Source organism: Suncus etruscus, chromosome 11, assembly GCF_024139225.1.
Source record: "Suncus etruscus isolate mSunEtr1 chromosome 11, mSunEtr1.pri.cur, whole genome shotgun sequence".
Classification (NCBI taxonomy): domain Eukaryota; kingdom Metazoa; phylum Chordata; class Mammalia; order Eulipotyphla; family Soricidae; genus Suncus; species Suncus etruscus.
Window position 1 is genome coordinate 56069595 of NC_064858.1, and position 24246 is coordinate 56093840.

Below are 24246 nucleotides of genomic sequence, written 5' to 3' on the forward strand. Positions count from 1 at the left end.
GGTAATCAGAAACTACTTTGAGAAACTCTACACCACTAAAAATGAGAACCTGGAAGAAATGGATAAATCTTGGAATCTTATAATCTTCCACCGTTGAACGAAGAGGATATAGCATATCTGAACACCCCCATCTATTGATGAAATTAAGATGGTAATCAAATGTCTGCCCAAAAACAAAAGCCCAGGCCCAGATGGATTCACTAATGAATTCTTTCAAACTTTCCAAGAGGAACTACTACCAATCCTGGCAAGACACTTTCATGAAATTGAACAAACGGAAACACTTCCAAATAGCTTTTATGAAGCCAACATCACCTTGATATCAAAACCAGACAGAGATGCTACGAAAAAAGAAAATTATAGACCAATATCGCTGATGAATACAGATGCAAAGATCCTCAACAAAATCCTGGCAAATAGGATTCAATGCCTCATTAAAAAGATCATCCACTATGATCAAGTAGTTTTCATCCCAGGAATGCAAGGCTGGTTTAACATTTGTAAATCTATCAACACAATACACAACATCAACAACAAGAAAAATAAAAATCACATGATCATATCAATAGACGCAGACAAAGCATTTGATAAGGTCCAACACCCATTCTTGATCAAAACTCTCAGTAAGGGAATGGAAGGAACCTTTCTCAATATAGTTAAGGCCATCTACCACAAGCCAGTGGCAAATATTATCCTCAATGGAGAAAAACTAAAAGCCTTCCCTCTAAATTCTGGCAAAAGACAAGGCTGTCCTCGCTCACCACTCCTATTCAACATAGCACTGGAAATACTTGCTATAGCGATTAGGCAAGAAAAAGATATCAAGGGAATCCAGATAGGAAAGGAAGATGTCAAGCTCTCGCTGTTTGCAGATGACATGATACTCTACTTAGAAAACCCTAAAGTCTCTATGAAAAAGCTTCTAGGAACAATAGACTCATATAGCAAGGTGGCAGGCTACTAAATTAACACACAGAAATCAATGGCCTTTCTATACACCAATAGTAATAAGGAAGAAATGGACATTAAGAAAACAACCCCATTCACAATTGTGCCACACAAGCTCAAATATCTTGGAATCAACTTGACTAAAAATGTGAAGGACCTATACAAAGAAAACTATAAAACTCTGCTCCAAGAAATAAGAGAGGACATGCGGAAATGAAAACACATACCATGGTCATGGATTGGCAGGATTAACATCATCCAAATTGCAATACTCCCCAAGGCATTATACAGATTTAATGTGATCTCTCTAAATATACCCATGACATTCTTCAAAGAAGTGGATCAGGCACTTTTGAAATTCGTTTGGAACAATGAACACCCTAGAATAGCTAAAGCAATCATTGGGAAAAAGAATATGGGAGGAATAACTTTCCCCAACTTTAAACTTTACTACAAAGCAATAGTTATCAAAACAGCATGGTATTGGAATAAGGACAGGCCCTCAGATCAGTGGAATAGGCTTGAATACTCAGAAAATGTTCCCCAGACATACAATAATTAATTATTGATTTTTCATAAAGGAGCAAGAAATCCTAAATGAAGCAAAAAAAGGCTCTTCAACAAGTGGTGTTGGCACAACTGGATAGCCACTTGCAAAAAATTGAACTTAGACCCCCAGCTAACATCATGTATGAAGGTAAAATCCAAATGGATTAAAGACCTCGATATCAGACCCGAAACCATAAGATATATAGAACAACACATAGGAAAACACTCCAGGACATTGAGACTAAAGGCATATTCAAGGAGGAAACTGCACTCTCCAAGCAAGTAAAAACAGAGATTAACAGATGGGAATATATTAAGTTGAGAAGCTTCTGCACCTGAAAGGAAATAGTACCCAGGATACAAGAGCCATCCACTGGGTGGGAGAAACTATTCACCCAATACCCATCAGATAAGGGGCTAATCTCCAAAATATACAAGGTACTGACAGAACTTTACAAGAAAGACATATCTAATCCCATCAAAAAATGGGGAGAAGAAATGAACAGACACTTTGACAAAGAATATATACAAATGGCCAAAAGACACATGAAAAAATGCTCCACAACACTAATCATCAGGGAGGTGCAAATCAAAATAATGTTGAGATACCACCTCACACCACAGAGAATGGCACACATCACAAAGAATGAGAATAAACAGTGTTGGCAGGGATGTGGAGAGAAAGCAACTCTTATCCATTGCTGGTGGGAATGCCATCTAGTTCAACCTTTATGGAAAGCGATATGGAGATTCCTCCAAAAACTGGAAATCGAGCTCCCATACGATCCAGCTATACCACTCCTAGGAATATACCCTAGGAACACAAAAATACAATACAAAAGTCCCTTCCTTACACCTATATTCATTGCACCACTATTTACCATAGCAAGACTCTGGAAACAACCAAGATGCTTTTCAACAGATGAATGGCTAAAGAAACTGTGGTACATATACACAATGGAATATTATGCAGCTGTCAGGAGAGATGAAGTCATGAAATTTTCCTATATATGGATGTACACAGAATCTATTATGCTGAGTGAAATAAGTCAGACAGAGAGAAAAACGCAGAATGGTCTCACTCATCGATGGGTTTTAAGAAAAATGAAAGACATTCTTGCAATAATAATTTTCAGACACAAAAGAGAAAAGAGCTGGAATTTACAGCTCACCTCAGGAAGCTTACTACAAAGAGTAATGAGTTTAGTTAGAGAAATAACCACATTTTGAACTGTTCTAATAATGAGAATGTATGAGGGAAATGGAAAGCCTGTCTAGAGTACAGGCGGGAGTCGGGTGGGGAGGAGGGAGATTTGGGATATTGGTGATGTGAATGTTGCACTGGTGATGGGTGGTGTTCTTTACATGACTGAAACCCAAACACAATCATGTATGTAATCAAGGTGTTTAAATAAAATATATAAAATAAGAAATAATGTTTGGTCTAATTTCTCTAAATGTGATTGTTTCTTTAAAGAAGAGTGAACAGACTTTTGTATTATCTATTCTGTTTGTATTATCCATTATGTTTTTAAGTATTAAATTTATTGTTTTATACCTGAAGAGCTGCTATTACACCCTCAAAATCAAAGTATTAGTATTCTTCCCTTCACCATCATTCACAATTTTTTTCTCCACACCTTCACTATCTTAGTTCATAGCTTTGATGACCATACCTCGTTTCTCCTTCACTTCCATGGGAGAGGGTCTAATACCTTGCTTTATTTCTTTGTAGTCCACATATACATAACCTGGTATATAACATTCTCTTTCTGACCTTCTTTAATTAGCATGATACTCTCCAGTTACATTCAAGTGGCAGAAATGTAAGATATCCTCTTTTCTAGAGTGGAATAGACTACCACGGTTTCTTCATCCATGCATCCATCATTGGGCTCTTGGGCATATATGGCTATTGTAAATAATGCTGTGATAAAATAGTCATACTCATCTTTGTAAATTAATGGTTTTGTAGTTTTGGAGTAGATGCTCAGGAGTAGAATCACCTAGTTGCATGACATTCTACTCTTAATTTTTTGAGAAGTCTCTAGAATGTTTTCCATAAAGATTATACTAGACAAAAGTCCCACCAACAATGAACGGGGATTTCTTTTTCACTTTATCCTTGTCAGTGCTGATTGTTTCTGGACCTCTTGATACAGACCATTATTGCTGGTGTGAGGTCATAATTCATGTTGTTTTGATTTGCAGCCCCCTGATGAAGAACCAACCAGGCTTTGTTATTTTGGAGGCACAGGTGCTGTAATTTTCTGCATCATGAGTGTGCTTAGGAAACAGTGTAACGTGATCACTGATCACTGATTATTATTCATTTTTTCTTCTCTCTGCAGGTACAACCTTAAAATCCACATTTCAGCTCTCTCCTAGCCTAGGCATCCATTCATTATTGGCTAACGGGAACCACATAGATTGTGATCATTGAGAAGCTGAGTATATTTGAATATATTTGAAGTTTTGTTCTTGATTCTGATTTTTAGATATTTTTGACTTTACTCTAGGTTTTAATGTCAACCACCTGGATATTGCACCCCGCTATGCCAGCATTCTCATGGGGATTTCAAATGGAGTTGGAACTCTTTCTGGAATGGTCTGTCCCCTCATTGTTGGTGCAATGACCAAGCACAAGGTAATGGTCTTCTTTGTGGTTGTAGGTTATAGTAGCAGGAGAAAAAAAAGCACTGCAAAAACTTAATCTGAAGATTCTGAAACCCAGCCTGTAAATGGGCATGCCCTTGACCTTGGCTGACTCAGATGAACCTAATTTTTATCTTTTCTATGCTTTAAATATATTATAAATTATGTCTTGTTTCTTGATGGTATCAGTTGATATTTAATTCTACATTTCCTCAGTTCAGAAATAACAGGTGTGTATTTGTAAAGTCTCTTTTAAGACACAAAGAAGAAACCAAGGCAGTTAACTCAGAATAAATGAATTACTTAGTACTTTTATAATTCAGAGTAATTAAACTTTTCAAGCCATTTCCTTTTATTGCTCAACATTAAGTTTTAGCATAAGGTATTAGTGCTATAAGACTTCCTTATTATTTAGAAACTAAACCAGAAATTAGTGACCATTTCTAATTGTCTAAGTATGGTAGATAGTCTGACTATTTAGTGCAAGATACCCAGATCCATACAGACTTCAGCCACAGGCAATGTGGGCCCCCTTTATTTCTTTAATCAAAAAGTTCCAGGATACTGCTTTCTGTAAATAAAAAGTTTTTGATGTTATGAAAGCATTTACCTAATTATTTTCTTATTTGGACTGTGTTTTTACAAATCTGACAGAGAGAGAAAGAATAGGAGGTAAAATGTTTGTCTTTCATTGAACTTTGGTTCAATTCCTGGCACTGAATATAGTTCTCTGAGTGCCTCAGAGACCACTCTATTCAATTTTTTTTAAATTTGAACACTATGGTTACAAGGTTGTTCATACTACAGTTTTTTCCACAGATAAAGTTGTTTATGATTGAGTTACAGTCATACACTATACTACAACCTTCACCCCTTAACCAGTGTGTGCTTTCTGCCACCAATGTCAACAGCTTTCCTAACCTTCCTTGATGCCCTATTCCCTCCCATCCACCTTCTCCCACCTGCTTCTGGGTCAGGTATTTTACCTCTCTCTTTCTCTCTCTTTTTTCTCTCTCTCTTTTTTGACATTGATGCTTGCATTATTGTTAATAAAGAGGTGTCATGCATATCACTTTCATAGTAGACCCTTCTTCATGCTAACTGCACTCTCTGCTCTTTGTGGCAAGCTTCCTACCATGGACTGGTTCTCCTAGTCTCATCTTTATTGTGGGACCACTCTTTATTATAGAGCCAGGAATAGACATTGGTTGGGCATTCCCCTCATACCCATCCAACAACAACAACAACAACAACAAAAATCCACAACCAAATATAACTTCAGAAATTCTTCTAGTTTCTTGGAAAACGAAGTATGTATGGGATAACTTACCTTATTATTATTTTATTTATTATTATATATATTTTTTAATATAAATTTTTATTTTGATCATAGTGGCTTACATATTGTTGACAATAATATTTTAGGTACATATTTACATAAAATCAGGGGGGGTTCCCATCACCAAATTGTCCTCCCTACCCCTCCGTTTCTGTCCTACCTCCCTTTTCCTTTTCCCTCACCCCAGGGCGGCTAGAATATGTGGTCCCCTCTGTATCTAACCCACTACTTAGTAGTCTTGCACCTGTTTGGTCTTGATGCCTCCCTTATTTCCCCCTCTAACTGGAGTCAGGACTAGCTAGTTCAAGTTGCGTGGTTTTGTTTGAAGGAGAGAAAAGTAATAAACTGGGATAAGAGTCTAATCCCCCGAAATTGGGTGGAGTCCTTCTAAAGGCTCTCATCATCAATTTGGGAGATGGAGAAAAATATTATATTTTATTTATTATTATATTATTTATTAAGAAGGGCAGGAAGGCAGGATTTGCAAATGTCATTAACCATGAACTCTACTTTCTTGCTCTGCTTGTGAGGTGACAGGATTGGTAACATGACTCTTAAATCTCATATATCATCTCCCTAACATTTTGGGAGAACTATCTTTCACATAGGAAACAACTCTCTCTATATGCTTGTGATAGTCAAGACAGCACTTTCAAGGTCAAGCTGTTATATTTCCCACAGAAAATAAGAATGAGACCTTACATATTTAAATTTTTTTTTAATTGAGAGGTACACCCAGAAAGTGCTCAGGACTTACTCCAGCCTCTGCATTAAGAGATCATTTCTGTCAGTACTAGGGTTCCAGAGATTGATTGAACCCTGAATGGGGGCTCTCTGGTCACCCCAAATAGTGGTCTCTTTTTGTTGTTTGTTTTTTGGGCCACACCCGGTTATGCTCAGGGGTTACTCCTGGCTATGTGCTCAGAAATTATTCCTGGCTTGGAGGACCATATGGGACACTGGGGGATCTAACCATGGTCCATCCTAGGCCAGCACAGGCAAGGTAGATGCTTTATTGCTTGTGCCACTGCTCCAGCCCAAATAGTGGTTTCTTTTTTTGGGGGGGGGGAGCACACCTGTTTGATGCTCAGGAGTTACTCCTGGCTAAGTGCTAAATTGCCCCTGGCTTGGGGGGACCTTATGGGACCCCGGGGGATCAAACCACAGCCCTTCCTGGCTAGCGCTTGTAAGGCAGACACCTTACCTCTAGCGCCACCTCTCCGGCCCAATAGTGGTTTCTTAAAACAACTTAACTATAATTCTTGATATTAGAGGAAACCTTAGGGTAGGATCAATAGTACAGCAGGTTGGACATCTGCCTTGCAGGTGCGGCTTATGCAGGTTCAGTTTCTGTAGTCCCATAAGGTACCCTGAGCACAGATCCAGGAGTAACCTCCGAGCACTACTGGTGTGGCAAAACAAAACAAATAAAAAAAAATAAAAAAAGAAGAAACCCCATTTGTGTATTTTAGAAGCACTATGAAATATTGTGTTTTACTTGATATTTATTTTGTAAAATTCATTAAAAATAAAAATTTCACATCTATGACAGTGCTAACTTTCAGTTCTCAAACACTGACATTCTTTCTGGATCCCAACTGGCTTCTGGCATAACTTCCCAACAAGCATATCAATACCGTTGGGATAGGCAGGTGCTTTTGCTCCAGTGAGAACTTCTACATCATGCTGCTCATCTCTATGTTTTGGCTAAACCTTTAACTTGCATATTCTTTTCTTGTTTAGACCCGTGAGGAATGGCAGAATGTTTTCCTCATTGCCGCTCTGGTGCACTACAGTGGGGTGATCTTCTATGGGATATTTGCATCAGGGGAGAAACAGGTCTGGGCTGATCCTGAGAATCTCTCTGAGGAGAAGTGTGGAATCCTTGACCAAGATGAACTAGCTGAGGAGGCAGAACTCAACCATGAGAGTTTTGTAAGCCCCCAAAAGAAGATGTCCTATGGAGCTACCACCCAGAATTGTGAGCTCCAGAAGGAATGGAAAACACAGAGAGGGGTGGTCCTTGATGAGGAAGAGCTGATGTCTTACCAGAATGAAGAGGGAGACTTCTCAGACATGTCATAATGTCTGAGGGAGTGTGTCCTTTTCTCATCCCAGAACCAGAATATTTTCATGCTTATTGCCTTCTTTTTAGCCTGGCTTGTCAGAGGGTCTGACATGGCAGTGTGTTGGGATGGTGTTGAGGGCTGGGGGAGGGTGAAGAGATTTAATCAGCAATAGAGAAAATAATATCTTTAAATAACACTAATCATGGGTATGAAACTTGCTCTATGTTGATAAGATGGAAATATATTAAAATATACATAATATATACATACTTGCCCTCTTTTGATGGGATTCCTCTCAGAAAACTGATTTGCTCAGAAAAAAAAATAACTAGAAGAACAAGAGAAATACCACATTTTTTTCAAAAAACAAAAATTAAGGAACTGTAAATTGTTAGCCTAGAGGAGAGAAAGCCATAGTCACTGCTATGTTTCTGAGAGCAGCTATACAAGAGAGCCACATGAATTCAGGCAAATGCTCCAGAGGCCCTCTGTGTCAGATGCTTTACAAACATTTTATTTAGTCCCATCCCCCTATAACATAAATATCTCATTTTACAATTAAGGGAACTTAAACAGCAAGACTTGTCCAACACTTTTCTATGAGAGCAAGTCCTGAGATCCATGGAGCCCCCTACATAGGTGGTGGCTGTTGGGGGGAAAAACGGTTTTACCTCAGGATAAGGAAGGACACACATGGACAAGCATGCATGTTTATGAGAGTGTGTGTGTGTGTGTGTGTATGTGTGTGTGTGTGTGTGTGTGTGTGTGTGAGAGAGAGAGAGAGAGAGAGAGAGAGAGAGACAGACAGACAGACAGACAGACAGACAGACAAGATAGACAACTGCAGAGAGAGGATTGAATCCGGGGATTCAGTACTCTTCCAACAGCCCAGATCCAGGGGAGAAAAATTTTAGTAATGAAAACTGAAATGGAGAGGACTAGCTTGTGGACTATTCTGTATTGTGGTTGGCCTGGGGATGGGGAACTTTTGGGTTGATGTGGCAGACATAACTAAAAATCTCAGTAAGGGACTTACTCAAAAGTCCTTACATCCCACATAAACTAGGAGTTAAAAAATCCTTTGAATTTATTGTTTTGAAATAAAGTCTGAAGACTATATGAGATTGCAAGAAAGGTTTAGAGAAATAGAAAAAGAAAGCTAAGTAAGATCATCAATTTTTTTAGGATTCCAATTTGTAAAATGCCTGAAGAGATAGGGCTTTTAATCGTCAGAGTTCATCCTGTCATAACACCAACAATGTGGTTAATCACTCTCTCAAATGACTTATAAACCAATACAACACTTATTAATCTAGGATGTAGGTTTTCAAATATTATTAAGTACATTTTTCTGAAAGCATTATTTGCTTTTTTTGTCTTAAAAATGCATACTTTTAATTATGTCTGCTGGTGGTTATAATATGAAGTTTAATCAAATTATATAAAATTATAACTACAATATTCCTAACTACTATAATTGGAATAATTTTTAGGGAAAGCACAATCATATAAGAACATTTTTTATAGGGGAAATCCTAGAACGAAGCATGTGGAACAATTAGACCCATAGTGTTGAAAATTTGACTTTGAATACTCATGGCAATAACATGGAAACTATCTAGGTATATTTTTAAATGCAAAAATGACATGTAAAGGGTTATTTAAAAATAAAATTATTTTTGTTGATTGTTTCTGAAAATTTTCTTCCCCTTAGAAGAAAATAATATTACAGAAAAATACTATATTTGCTTCTCGTTTATTGTTTCAATTTTTTCTTTTAAAATCTTACATATATATTTATGGTCCTTAACTGTACCAGCAGAGTTGCATTTTATAGAAAGAATAATTTTGAGGAAAAAAGAATGAATAACTCTTCCTTAAAATTTGTCTTTTGTAGTATAACTTATTTTATAACCTATATTTAAATATCTTTAATGAGTTAATTCCTGTAAATCCCTTGAAGAAGTTCTTAGCATGTAGAATAAACACAATAAACATTAGCTATCATCAACATTATCATCTTTTATCCTTTTGGGTAACTTTTCAGTTAAAAGACAACATGCTGTGTCTTTCATCCATTAGTCACTGAATTTATTGTGAAAGTCATGCTGTTTTCCAAGTAAAAAACAATAACAAATTTGTGGTAGCCAGTGTTTTATTTGGTTTTCTATTAGTTTATAAAAAATATACCTCATGATTGATATACCTTCAGATAAAATAGTTGGGTCCCAGCAACAGTACAACTGGTAGGGCACTTGCTTTGTATGCAGTGATCAAGATTTGATACCTGGCATTACATATGTTTCCCAGGCTCCCCCAGGAGTCATCCCTGAGCATAAAGCCAGGAGAAGCTCCTAGGTCTTCTGGGAGTGCCCCCTTAAAAAAACTCACCCAAACCAAAGAACAACAATAAGAAAAGATAAAATTGTGGATCGTGACAGAAAGTTGTTTCTGTAACAATTAAATTCAATTTTATATGTAGAAACTCCACATGTTGAAAATCAAAGTGTTTAAGGTGGACAATAAAATCTTGCCCCCAAATTTACTTATTTACTTATTTTTGGATCTCCCAAGTAATGTTCAGTTGTCTGGAGACCACTCCAGGGAACTCGAAGCAAACCAGCCAGAGATTTAGTACTAGGCCTGCAAATGAGGAACTGCTCAGTCACAAGGTACCATGGACAACCAGGGTCACTTGCAATTGTGGGTGTCTGTGTGTGGGAGATGTCCGCGGTGCTGGGATTTGACTTCAGGTTCCAGTCAGTGCACAGCTGAGATCCCTATTTTTCTTTGTGTAATGGCATCTTGTATAGATAGTTAACTGGAAATTGCTTTTGTTTCTGATTTTGGTCTGTCAAGGTTGCAGTGAACAGGTAATTTAAATACTAGACAGACACACTTTGCAAATCATGGCATATTCTGCTGCAGATATACAAATATTCCATTTGAAGAGCAACTCTTGGAACCAAATCGTGGATTTCAACTGTAAGAGAATGTCTAAGGGTGCATTAATTTTTATACATAAGAAGGGTTTGATTAACTATACTATGAGAATAATACCCAAAGACAAAAGAAATGATAGATAGAAAATGCAGTGAAGACAGAGAACCAATATGACAATAATAGTTGAAAATAATCACATTGAGTAAGAACTGGGAATTCAAAAAAAGTTAAGATATATATATATATATGATGCCCTTCAGTAACACAGTGCCTAAAAAGTAAAAATGGAAGGATAGAAGGGAAAGAAAGAGAGAAGAGAAATGTCTGCCATAGGGGGAGCCTGGGGGTGGGTTGGGAATGGGATAACAGGAGGGTAACTAGGGAAATTGGTGATGGAAAATAAATGCTGGTGAATAGTTGGGTGTTGAAACATTGTATAATCAAAAATCAACTATCAACAACTTTTGAACTTTATCTCATGATGATTTTTTTTTTTTTTTTGGTTTTTGGGCCACACTTGGAGACGCTCAGAGGTGACTCCTGTCTATGCTCTCAGAAATTGCTCTTGGCTCAGGGGACCATATGGGAAGCTGGGGATAGATACCAGGTTTGTCCTGGGACAGCAGCATGCAAGGTAAATGCCCTACCACTGTGTTATTGCTACAGTCCTTCTCATGATGATTTAATAAAAAAATTGAGCATCTTACATTCAAAACTTAGAATGTAAGTCTCAAAAATAAAAGTATCTCACTTATTTAATTTAAAAACATTGATCATCCTTCAGACAAGGATGTTCCTTGTTTCCACTCTCAGTCAACATATTATTTGAAGTCATAGTAATAGCAATCAGGCAAGAGAAAGAAATAAAATTAATCCAAATTATAAAAGAGGAGGTCAAAAAAAAAAGAGAAATTCAGAGTCAACAATGTCCAATAACAAATGAAAAAAAGAAAAGAAAAGAGGAGGTCAAACTATATTTATTTGGAGATGACATGATGATATACATTGAAGATCCTAAAGAGTCTACAAAATAATGAAGTAAGCCAGAAGAAGAAGGATAAATAATGATACTACTTACATGTGGTCTTTAGAATAACACCATGAAGAAATGCAATGGTCTAAATGGAAGTTGTCTCTAATAAGAAAGAAGGAAAGAAACTGAGTGAAGGAGGAGAAAACAAATATAAAAGGATGGGGTCAGGGGCCAAGTGGTCTGTTAAAAAAAGGACAGAACTGGGGCCGGGCGGTGGCGCTAGGGGTAAGGTGCCTGCCTTGCCTGCGCTAGCCTAGGACGGACCGCAGTTCGATCCCCCGGCTCCCCCGGCGTCCCATATGGTCCCCCAAGAAGCCAGGAGCAACTTCTGAGCGCATAGCCAGGAGTAACCCCTGAGCGTCACAGGGTGTGGCCCAAAAACCAAAAAAAAAAAAAAAAAAAAAAAAAGGACAGAACTAAATATCCAAGCCAAAGGCAACAACAGTAGAATCAAGATACCCAAACTATAACAACTAAAATGTAAATGGGCCTGTTATACTGGCAGGTTGGGGAGCAAAGGATGATGATGGCATGAGATGCATTCTGAAAACATGGTGGAGGGAGACCAACACTGAAGGTGAACCAAAGAGCAGAGACCAGGGAAATAATGATGGGAGGAGGCCATAATTGGCCATAAAGGCCAATTTCCAGAACATCCCCTCAGTACTATTAGGCTGGCCTTGGTGGTCCCGAGTCCCATTTGGCTTGAACAGCTCACACCACAGGGTTCTTGTACTGAGTCTCTTACTCAGCTGAAATTGGCCCCTATTTTCCCAAATTATAATTTGAGTGTTCCTACAAAAAAGAATAAAAGAAGGAGCTGGAGAGATAGCACAGCAGAAGGGCATCTGCCTTGCACATAGCCAATCCAGGGTAGATGGTGGTTCAAATCCTGGCATCCCATATGGTCCCCTGAGTCTTCCAGGAGCAAAATAGAGCAAGGAAAGCTCCTTCAACAAGTGGTCTTGGGAAAACTGGTAAGCCATATGCAAAAAGTGAACTCAGACCTCTATCTATCTCACACCATGTACAAAGGTCAAACTCAAATAGATTAAAGACCTTTATATCAGACCTGGAACTATGAGGTATATAAAAGAACACATAGGTAAAACACTCTATAACATCCCTAAGGCATCTTCAGGAGGAAACATCACTCTTAACCAAGTGGAAGCAGAGATAAACAGATGGGACTATAGTAAGCTGAAAAGCTTCTGCACCTCAAAGAAAATAGTGCTTAGGATACAAAATCCACCCACAAAATGGAAGAAACTATTTACCCAATACTCATCAGATAAGAGCTAATATATCAGATATAGAATACTGACAGAACTTAACAGGAAAAAAAAATTAACCCCATCAAAAATGGTGAGAAAAAGTGAACACTTTATCAACAAAGAAAAACAAATGACAAAAAGGCACATGAAAAAATTCTCCACAGCACTAATCATCAGGGAGATGCAAATAAAAACAACAGTGAGATATCATCTCATGCCACAGAGTCTGGCACACATCACAAAAAAAAAAGAACAATCAGTGCTGGGGCAGATGTGGAGAGAGAGGAACTCTCATTCACTGCTGGTGGGGATGCCATCTAGTCCAGCCTTTATGGAAAAAATATGGATATTTCTCAAAAAATTAGAAATTGGGCTTCCATATGATCCAGCAATACTACTCCTAGGGAAAAAGCCTAGGAACACAAAAACACAACACAAAAAATTCTTTCTGCACACCTATATTCATTGCAATGCTATTTACAATAGCCAGACTCTGAAAGCAACCAAGATGCCCTTCAACAGATGAATGGCTAAAGAAACTGTGGTACATATACAGAATAGAATATTAAGCAGCCTTCAAGAGAAATGAAGTTACAAAATTTTCCTATACATGGATGTACACGGAATCTATTATGTTGAGTGAAATAAGTCAGAGGGAGAGAGAGATAGACACAGAATACTGCTACTCATCTATGGGTTTAAAAAAAAGACATTATTGTAATAATACCCTGAGACATTATAAATGAGGGCTGCAAGGATCATTTCATGATATGAAGCTCACCACAAACAGTGGTGAGTGCAGTTAGAGAAATAATTCCACTAACAACTATCATAACAATATTAATGAGTGAGAGAAGTAAAATGCCTGCCAAAAATACAGGCAGGGTATGGGGAAGGAGGGAGATAGGGTGACAGAGGTTTTCTTTTTATGACTAAAACTCAACTAAAACATGTTGTCAATAAAGTACTATCTCATGCCACTGAGACAGGCACACATCACAAAGAACAAGAACAATAAGTGCTGGTGGGGATGTGGGGAAAAAGGAACTCTCATTTACTGCTGGTGCAAATGCTGTCTAGTCCAATCATTATAGAAAACAATATGGAGATTCCTCAGAAAACTGAAAATTGAGCTTCCTTATGATTTAGCTATACCATTCCTAGGGATATACTCTAGGAACACAAAAATCTGATACAAAAAACTCTTCCTCTGGGGGCAGGGCGGTGGTGCTAGAGGTAAGGTGCCTGCCTTGCCTGCGCTAGACTTGGATGAACCGCGATTCGATCCCCCTGCGTCCCATATGGTCCCCCAAGCCAGGAGTGACTTCTGAGCGCATAGCCTGGAGTAACCCCTGAGCGTCACTGGGTGTGGCCCAAAAACCAAAAAACCAAAAAAAACAAAACAAAAAAAACTCTTCCTCACACCAATTTTTATTGCAACAATATTTATAATAGCTAGACGCTGGACACAACCAATATGCTCTTCAATAAATGAATGGCTAAAGAAACTGTGGTACATATACACAATGGAATATTATACAGCCTTCAGGGGTTTTTCCTCCAGAAAATCTGGTGGGAGTTATGTAGTAATCACCAAGTTAAATGAGCCTAAACACTGAACTCCGCTGGATCTCAGATGCCAGCACCCTTCTGCCTTTCTACTCTGCTGTCCTGCATTTTCGGCCTGATTTCATCCTGGGTGCGGCTCATCAGCCAACCTGCCTTCCTGTGAGCCTTCCGGGGAGCCTACCTTTCCATGAGCCTTCCGTGGAGGTGAGTCGACACACCCAGAAAGAGAGGAGCCACTGAACTCCGCTGGATCTCAGATGCCAGCACCCTTCTGCCTCTCTACTCTGCTGTCCTGCATTTTCGGCCTGATTTCATCCTGGGTGCAGCTCATCTGCCAGCCTGCCTTCCTGTGAGCCTTCTGGGGAGCCTGCCTTCCTGTGAGCCTTCCCTGGAGGGAGTTGACATGCCCAGAAAGGGAGGAGCCACTGAACTCCGCTGGATCTCAGATGCCAGCACCCTTCTGCCTCTCTACTCTGCTGTTCTGCATTTTCGGCTGATTTCATCCTGGGTGTGACTCATCAGCCAGCATGCCTTCCTGTGAGCCTTCCTGGGAACCTGCCTTCCCATGAGCCTTCCGTGGAGGTGAGTCGACACGCCCAGAAAGGGAGGAGCCACTGAACTCCTATGGATCTCAGATGCCAGCACCCTTCTGCCTCTCTACTCTGCTGTCCTGCATTTTCGGCCTGATTTCATCCTGGGTGCGGCTCATCTGCCAGCCTGCCTTCCCGTGAGCCTACCGTGGAGGTGAGTCCACACGCCCAGAAAGGGAGGAGCCAGAGGAACACAGTTGCTCTGCTCCCCTTCGCGACGGTGCATATTATTTAGCCGATGAATACAACCACAACATGTAGAAAAACCCGCAATACTAGTGTGACAATGGGGAAACAACGTGGGCCAGTGCCAGACATAGAGAATGAAGATAGCAACTCTGATGACTTGAGCCTGACCAACCACCTAGTCAGTCTCTCAGATAAGGAGTTTAGAGTTGCAATATGGAACATGTTCAAAGAACTCAAACAAAGTATAGAAGAGAACACTAATAAGAATCAGGAGAATATGAAGATAGAAATCAGAAAACTCCAAACTGAAATTTCAGATCAAATAACAGGTCTGAAAAACTCAGTAGATGAATTGAAGAAAAACATGGTTGAGATTTCCCATGGGTTAACAGTAGCTGAGGATAGAATCAGTACACTGGAAGATGAGATACATAACAATTACATACAGCAAAAGAAATTGGAAAAAAGCCTCAAAGCAAATGATCAAACAATGGAAAAATTACTCAAAGAATGGGAACAGATGAAAATAGAAGTCTATGATAAGCTCAACAGAAACAACTTAAAAATCATTGGAGTCCCAGAGACTCAGGAAGAAAATCTCCAGGAAGAATCAACAGTCAAGAACATCATTAAAGAGAAATTACTAGAGATAATGAATACATGCGATCAAATCCTGCATGCCCGAAGAGTGCCAACTAAAAGAGACCCCAGAAAAAACACCCCAAGACACATCCTAGTCACAATGACAAATCCCATAGATAGAGACAGAATTCTGAAAGCAGCAAGATCGAAAAGAGAAATTACATTCAAGGGAACATCCTTGAGATTTACTGCAGACCTTTCACCAGAAACACTCAAGGCCAGAAGGCAGTGGTGGGACATAGTGACAAAACTCAATGAAATAAATGCTTCGCCTAGAATACTGCACCCAGCAAAACTCACTTTCAGGTTTGAAGGAACAATACATAGTTTCACAGACAAACAACAGCTCAAAAACTTCACAGACTCAAAACCATTCTTAAAAGAAAAACTGAACGGCCTACTTTAAGACAAGGCTTACCAACAGACACACCAAACTTTAATATAAAGATGGCACTAACTCCCAGGACAATTCTTTCTCTCAATGTCAATGGACTAAATGCACCAGTTAAGAGACACAGAGTGGCTAAATGGATCAAAAAACTCAATCCAACCTTCTGCTGCCTACAAGAAATGCACCTGAATAGTCAGAACAAACATAGACTCAAAACAAAAGGCTGGAGGAAAATTATCCAAGCAAACAACACCCATAAAAAAGCAGGAGTGACCATACTAATATCAGATGATGCAAACTTTATACTTAGGAAAGTTGTAAGGGACAAAGATGGACATTATGTATTAATCAAGGGATATGTACAGCAGGAAGAAATCACTCTCCTAAACATATATGCACCGAATGAGGGGCCAGCAAAATATTTAATACAACTGTTGACAAATCTGAAAAAAATATCAATAACAACACAATAATTGTGGGAGACCTCAACACGGCATTGTCAACACTAGACAGGTCAACCAGACTGAAACCCAACAAGAATATACTAGACCTGAGGAGAGAAATGGAAGAAAGAGGCCTAGTAGATATATACAGGACACTCCACCCCCAGAAGCCTGGATACACATTTTTCTCTAATGTACATGGGACATTCTCCAGGATAGACTACATGTTAGCACATAAAACATACCTCCATAATATCAAGAGGATAGAAATTTTGCAGGCTGCCTTTGCTGACCACAAAGCCCTGAAATTATATATGACCTACAAAGGGACACAGAAGAAAAATTTTAGCATCTGGAAGTTAAATAGCCTCATACTAAATAATCAGTGAGTCCGAGATGAAATCAAAGAGGAAATCAAAACCTTCCTGAAAACAAATGACAATGAAGACACAAACTATCAGAACCTATGGGACACAGCAAAAGCAGTACTGAGAGGAAAATTTATAGCTTTGCAAGCACACATCAGGAAAGAAGAAGGGGTACACCTGAATAGCTTAATGACACAGCTCATAGAATTAGAAAGAGCTCAACAAAAGGATCCAAAAATAGGGAGGCAGAAGGAAATAACAAAGCTGAGAGCAGAAATCAATGAAGTGGAAACCCAAAAAACCATCCAAAAGATCAACGAAAGCAGAAGTTGGTTCTTTGAAAAAATAAACAAGATTGATAGACCACTGGCAAAACTAACAAAGAAAGAAAGAGAGAGAAACTTGATAACTCGTATTAGGAATGAAAAAGGAGAGATCACTACTGATATGGTAGAGATTCAAAGGGTAATCAAAAACTACTTTGAGAAACTCTATGCCACTAAAAATGAAAACCTGGAAGAAATGGATAAATTCTTGGAATCTTATAATCTTCCACGATTGAATGAAGAGGATGTAGCATATCTAAACACACCCATTACTATTGAGGAAATTAAGAAATTAATCAAATGTCTGCCCAAAAACAAAAGCCCAGGCCCAGATGGATTTAATAATGAATTCTTTCAAACCTTTCAAGAGGAACTACTACCAATCCTGGCAAGACACTTTCATGAAATTGAAAAAACAGGAAAACTTCCAAATAGCTTTTATGAAGCCAACATCACCTTGATACCTAAACCAGACAGAGATGCTACGAAAAAAGAAAATTACAGACCAATATCGCTGATGAATGCAGATGCAAAGATCCTCAACAAAATCCTGGCAAATAGAATTCAATGCCTCATTAAGAAGATCATCCACTACGATCAAGTAGGTTTCATTCCAGGAATGCAAGGCTGGTTTAACATCCATAAATCTATCAACATAATACACAATATCAACAGCAAGAAAAATAAAAATCACAAGATCATATCAATCGATGCAGAGAAAGCATTTGACAAGGTCCAACACCCATTCTTGATCAAAACTCTCAGCAAGATGGGAATGGAAGGAACCTTTCTCAATATAGTTAAGGCCATCTACCACAAGCCAGAGGCAAATATTTCCTCAATGGAGAAAAACTGAAAGCCTTTCCTCTAAATTCTGGCACAAGACAAGGCTGTCCCCTCTCACCACTCCTATTCAACATAGCACTGGAAGTACTTGCTATAGCGATTAGGCAAGAAAAAGATATCAAGGGAATTCAGATAGGAAAGGAAGAAGTCAAGTTTTCACTGTTTGCAGATGACATGATACTCTACTTAGAAAACCCTAAAGACTCTACAAAAAGCTTCTAGAAACAATAGACTCATGAAGCAAGGTGGCAGGATACAAAATTAACACACAAAAATCAATGGCCTTTCTATACCCCAATACCAATAAGGAAGAAATGGACATTAAGAAAACAACCCCATTCACAATAGTGTCACACAAACTCAAATATCTTGGAATCAACTTGACTAAAAATGTGAAGGACCTATACAAAGAAAACTATAAAACTCTGCTCCAAGAAATAAGAGAGGACACATGGAAATGGAAACACATACCCTGCTCATGGATTGGCAGGATTAACATCATTAAAATGGCAATACTCCCCAAAGCATTGTACAGATTTAATGCGATCCCCCTAAAAATACCCATGACATTCTTCAAAGAAGTGGATCAGGCACTTTTGAAATTCATTTGGAACAATAAACACCCTCGAATAGCTAAAGCAATCATTGGGAAAAAGAATATGGGAGGAATTACTTTCCCAACTTTAAACTTTACTACAAAGCAATAGTTATCAAAACAGCATGGTATTGGAATAAGGACAGGCCCTCAGATCAGTGGAATAAGCTTGAATACTCAGAGAATGTTCCCCAGACATACAATCACCTAATTTTTGATAAAGGAGCAAAAAATCCTAAATGGAAAAAAGAAAGCCTCTTCAACAAGTGGTGTTGGCACAACTGGATAGCCACTTGCAAAAAATTGAACTTAGACCCCCAGCTAACATCTTGTACGAAGGTAAAATCCAAATGGATTAAAGACCTCGATATCAGACCCAAAACCATAAGACATGTAGAACAACACGTAGGTAAAACACTCCAGGACATTGAGACTAAAGGCATCTTCAAGGAAGAAACTGCACTCTCCAAGCAAGTGAAAGCAGAAATTAACAGATGGGAATATATTAAGCTGAGAAGCTTCTGCACCTCAAAGGAAATAGTGCCCAAGATACAGGAGCCACCCACTGAGTGGGAGAAACTATTCACCCAATACCCATCAGATAAGGGGCTAATCTCCAAAATATACAAGGCACTGACAGAATTTTATAAGAAAGAAACATCTAATCCCATCAAAAAATGGGGAGAAGAAATGAACAGACACTTTGACAAAGAAGAAATACAAATGGCCAAAAGACACATGAAAAAATGCTCCACATCACTAATCATCAGGGAGATGCAAATCAAAACAATGATGAGACACCACCTCACACCACAGAGAATGGCACACATCACAAAGAATTAGAATAAACAGTTCTGGCGGGGATGTGGAGAGAAAGGAACTCTTATCCACTGCTGGTGGGAATGCCATCTAGTTCATCCTTTATGGAAAGCGATATGGAGATTCCTCCAAAAACTGGAAATCGAGCTCCCATATGATCCAGCTATACCACTCCTAGGAATATACCCTAGGAACACAAAAATACAATACAAAAACCCCTTCCTTACACCTATATTCATTGCAGCACTATTTACCATAGCAAGACTCTGGAAACAACCAAGATGCCCTTCAACAGACGAATGGCTAAAGAAACTGTGGTACATATACACAATGGAATATTATGCAGCTGTCAGGAGAGATGAAGTCATGAAATTTTCCTATACATGGATGTCCATGGAATCTATTATGCTGAGTGAAATAAGTCAGGGAGAGAGAGAAAAATGCAGAATGGTCTCACTCATCGATGGGTTTTAAGAAAAATGAAAGACATTCTTGCAATAATAATTTTCAGACACAAAAGAGAAAAGAGCTGGAAGTTCCAGCTCACCTCAGGAAGCTCACCACAAAGAGTGATGAGTTTAGTTAGATAAATAACTACATTTTGAACTGTCCTAATAATGAGAATGTATGAGGGAAATGGAGAGCCTGTTTAAAGTACAGGCGGGGGTCGGGTGGGGAGGAGGGAGACTTGGGACATTGGTGATGGGAATGTTGCACTGATGATGGGTGGTGTTCTTTATATGACTGAAACCCAAACACAATCATGTATGTAATCAAGGTGTTTAAATAAAAAAATAATTAAAATTAAAACTTTGAAAATGTCATCAACTCTGAGGACACAAGTATATCATATAATATCTAGGATATTTGACTAATGGAAAAAATACGTATTAATAAACAAATTTATAATTGTTTTACTTATGTAAATAGATTCATGTTAATTGTAGAAAATGAGTAAAAATTTTAAAATAATCTCAAAAAAATGAGCCTAAACAATAACACCAAAGGCTTAACTAGCACCTTAATAAAGTTCAGTAAATCTTTAGACACTGACTTTAGTCACACCAAGGATATATATAACAATTATTTCAAATTGCCCCTTGTTGATAAGTTTTGATAATTTCATTTGCCTTTGTGTTATAATAAACAATATGGATTAAATTTGTCTATGTCTACAAGAAGTAGGAAGGGAAATGGATGGGAAATGGGAACACTGGTAAAGGGAAGGTCACATTGGTGGGATTAGTGTTTGAACATTTAATGCCAGAAATGACTTATGGAGAACTTGATAAATCACAGTGTTTTAATAAAAATTTAAAAAAGAGGTAAGATAACTTTTTATATAAACTGCTGGATTCAAATGAGGTACAAGAACTTTATTTCCCCTATTTCTCTCACAGAGAAATGGACTTAAAAAGGCTTAATTCTGGGGCCGGAGTGATGGCGCAGCGGTAGGGCATTTGCCTTGCATGCAGCTGATCTAGAATGGAAGGACCATGGTTCGATACCCTGGTATCTCATATGTCCCTCTAGCCAAGAGCGATTTCTGAGTGCATAGCTAGGAGTAACCCCTGAGCGTCACTGGGTGTGACTCAAAAATAAAAAAAAGAAGGCTTAATTCAATATTCACTGTGTATATATGCACATATGTGTTATGTATGCATTGTGAGGAGGTTAGGGAAGAAGTTGTCAGCAAATGGAATGTTTTCAAATGTTTTCAAAACCTCAGAGACTCAGTATCTGCCCTGCACAGAACAGGTGCTCCATTGGTCAACTCATCAAAACTGGATATGCTATTTAAGGAAAACTATGCTGTCTATAACATTGGTATTAAATCGTGAAAAATGGAAGCTTACATGTAGGTTGCTGTCTTCTTTATAAAAGTAAACTAAAGGAGTAAAAGACCAAAAGTATTCATAAACTTTTCAGAGCAAAGATTATTGTAAATTTGAATGAAGATATATTGGTTAAGTGGTTTTTCAGAGTCAAACAAAAAGCTGTCTTGTATAAAGAACTGAAGATAGGGGCCTGAGAGATAGCACAACGGTAGCGCATTTGCCTTGCAAGTGCTGACCCAGGACCAATGGTGGTTCAAATCCTGGCATCCTATATGGTCCCCTGAGCCTGCCAGGAGTGATTTCTGAGTGCAGAGCCTATAGTAACACCTGAGCACTTCCAGATGTGGCCCAAAAAACAAAAAAAGAAAAAAAAAAGAACTGAATATAGAATGACATAGTAAGGGGATAGAGAGAATAGAAAGGAATTAGAAAGAAAAAACTGGAAACATAAAAGTTAGAGCTCCCAGACATAGCAAACCTACTCTAAGTATATCTGAGAGCAGTTGTAATCTCTGAGTCCTCCACTCGCTCAACCCTTAACCAAGAAAATCATGGCAGATTTATTTCTTCTTTCTTTTCTTTCTTTTCTTTCTTTCTCTTTCTTTCTTTTCTTTCTTTCTTTCTTTCTTTCTTTCTTTCTTTCTTTCTTTCTTTCTTTCTTTCTTTCTTTCTTTCTTTCTTTCTTTCTTTCTTTCTTTCTTTCTTTCTTTCTTTCTTTCTTTCTTTCTTTCTTTCTTCTTTCTTTCTTTCTTTTCTTTCTTTCTTTCTTTCTTTCTTTTTCTTCTTTCTTTCTTTCTTTCTTTCTTTCTTTCTTTCTCTTTCTTTCTTTCTTTCTTTCTTCTTTCTTTCTTTCTTTCTCTTTCTCTTTTCTCTTTCTTTTCTTTCTTTCTTTCTTTCTTCTTTCTGTCACACCCAGCAGCGCTCAGGGGTCGTCACTCCTGGCTCTATGCTCAGAAATCATTCCTGGCAAACTCGGGGGACCATATGGGATGCCAGGATTCAAACCACTGACCTTCTGCATGAAAGGCAAACGCCTTACCTCCATGCTTTCTCACTGGCTCCAACTTTTCTGAACAGAGGTACTCTATGCCCAAAACATTGCTATAGGTAAATACAAATATCAAAAGGTAAAACATTTAGCATATTCAGCCACTAATATCTTAAGTATCTAAAACAATAAGTCACTCATCCCTGAAGGATACTGAAGTTCAAGATGTGTCACATGCACTCCAGTAGCTTCTGTGGCTCAGTTGTCTAATGGGCTATTCCATCTAGGTTTGTGTATTTATCTTCATAATTATGGCACTGAAAAAAAACCCAATACACATTTTTTCAGGCTATCTATAATCCTGTTGCTAATGAAAAACTAAATTAAAGCCTAAATAGTTGTTAAATGAATGAGTGAATAGTGAATAACCAAAACTTCCTAAAAATAGAAAAATTAATTAGAAAATTGGAACTGGGACACAGAAAACTTCTCGTTGTCATTGTGGAATGAACTTCTAAACGCTCAAAGTCAATCTCATTTTCTGTAGTATAGAGAGATTTTCTGTAAGATAGAAAGATTTATGGGATGATGAAAGAAAATTCTCAAAGAGGAAGATTCATTAATATTGGCAATATTGGGAAGGATCTCTTTCCTTCCTGAGAGCTGGGAGTATTTGCCAGCATGGGGGATGCCAAAGGCCTTTTTAACCAGACCTCGGAGGGGTGCGGGACTTGGGTCACCCCGCACCCTTCCATCTCCTCCCTCAGGAACTCCAGGACCAGTGAGGTGGGTCCCAAAGAGGAGTTTAAAGAGGTCCCCAGGCTCTCCCCTATTTCCTATTCGCCCCGGAGGGAGGGTTTGGGTGGGGGTGGTGAACTTCTGGGCTTCCAGCTCTTGAAGGATCTCTTTTCTTCCTGGGAGCCAGGAGTGTCTGCCAGCATGGGGAATGGAAGGCAGCACAAAAGCACAAGAGTTGCTGGCATCAGGAAGTCATAGGCACCTTTCCTTCCTACCCCTGTCCATTCTGAAACCTTCCTGAGAAGGTTTGCATAGGCGCATTAAAATGGAAAAATACTACACACGCAAACAAGTTATTATCTAACAGAGATAGGAACACAAATTTTGTAATGCAGTTAGGCTTTATATTCTGAACACTGGCATAATGATTTGGCTCAGGCCTCCAAAGAAGGGGCATTTCCTATACACCCCTGAACCATTGACCGTGTATGGAAACAACCACAGTTGACTACAACATCAACAGGAGGCAAACCTCTACCAGGGGAGACCCTGCCACTACCCTGGCATTGACTTTACTCCAAGGAGTGTACCCTTGACACCCAGATGACTCAGCGACAACAGCAACTTGCTTACAGGGCTGGACGCTTCACATCTGATGGTGAGGTGAAACTGGAGGATGCTCCACATCCTGATTTCGATGAAACACAGAACCAGAATCCTTCTCGCACAGAAACCATAATCTTTAACTACATAAACTGGACAACAACAACAACAGCTAATGTGTAAAAAAATTTCTCCATGACCACAGAGAATGAATATAGTGTTGGACAACCTAGGATGCCTTGAGCCCAGAGTTGGTCGTATGCCAGAGAACTTCAGATATAAGGTCTCTTTGTATTTAGGACAAGGTTTTATTTTCTATTTTACCCATATTTTGCTGGGCCTATGCAAACAACACTTGCCACTCTCACACTGTTAATGCTGTATTTTTTTTTAACTCTTATCCTTTTTTTTTTTTTTAAAGAAGAGCTTACTAAAGTTTCTGCTGGTGCTTCAATGAATTCATTGTCCGCCAATAGTTTTCAAAAATATTC

The 24246-nt window shown here is 38.6% G+C and overlaps 1 protein-coding gene across 2 annotated transcripts in view; it reads left to right on the plus strand.

Annotated features, from left to right (window-relative positions):
* Positions 1-7576, plus strand: part of SLC17A8 (solute carrier family 17 member 8) — a 49143-nt gene extending 41567 nt beyond the window's left edge. For both annotated transcript variants that reach the window (XM_049782816.1, XM_049782817.1), the window contains 2 exons: positions 4017-4144; positions 7235-7576. In XM_049782816.1, coding sequence (XP_049638773.1) covers positions 4017-4144; positions 7235-7576 — 470 coding nt within the window. The remainder of the gene's footprint in view (positions 1-4016; positions 4145-7234) is intronic.
* Positions 7577-24246: the final 16670 nt, after the last annotated feature.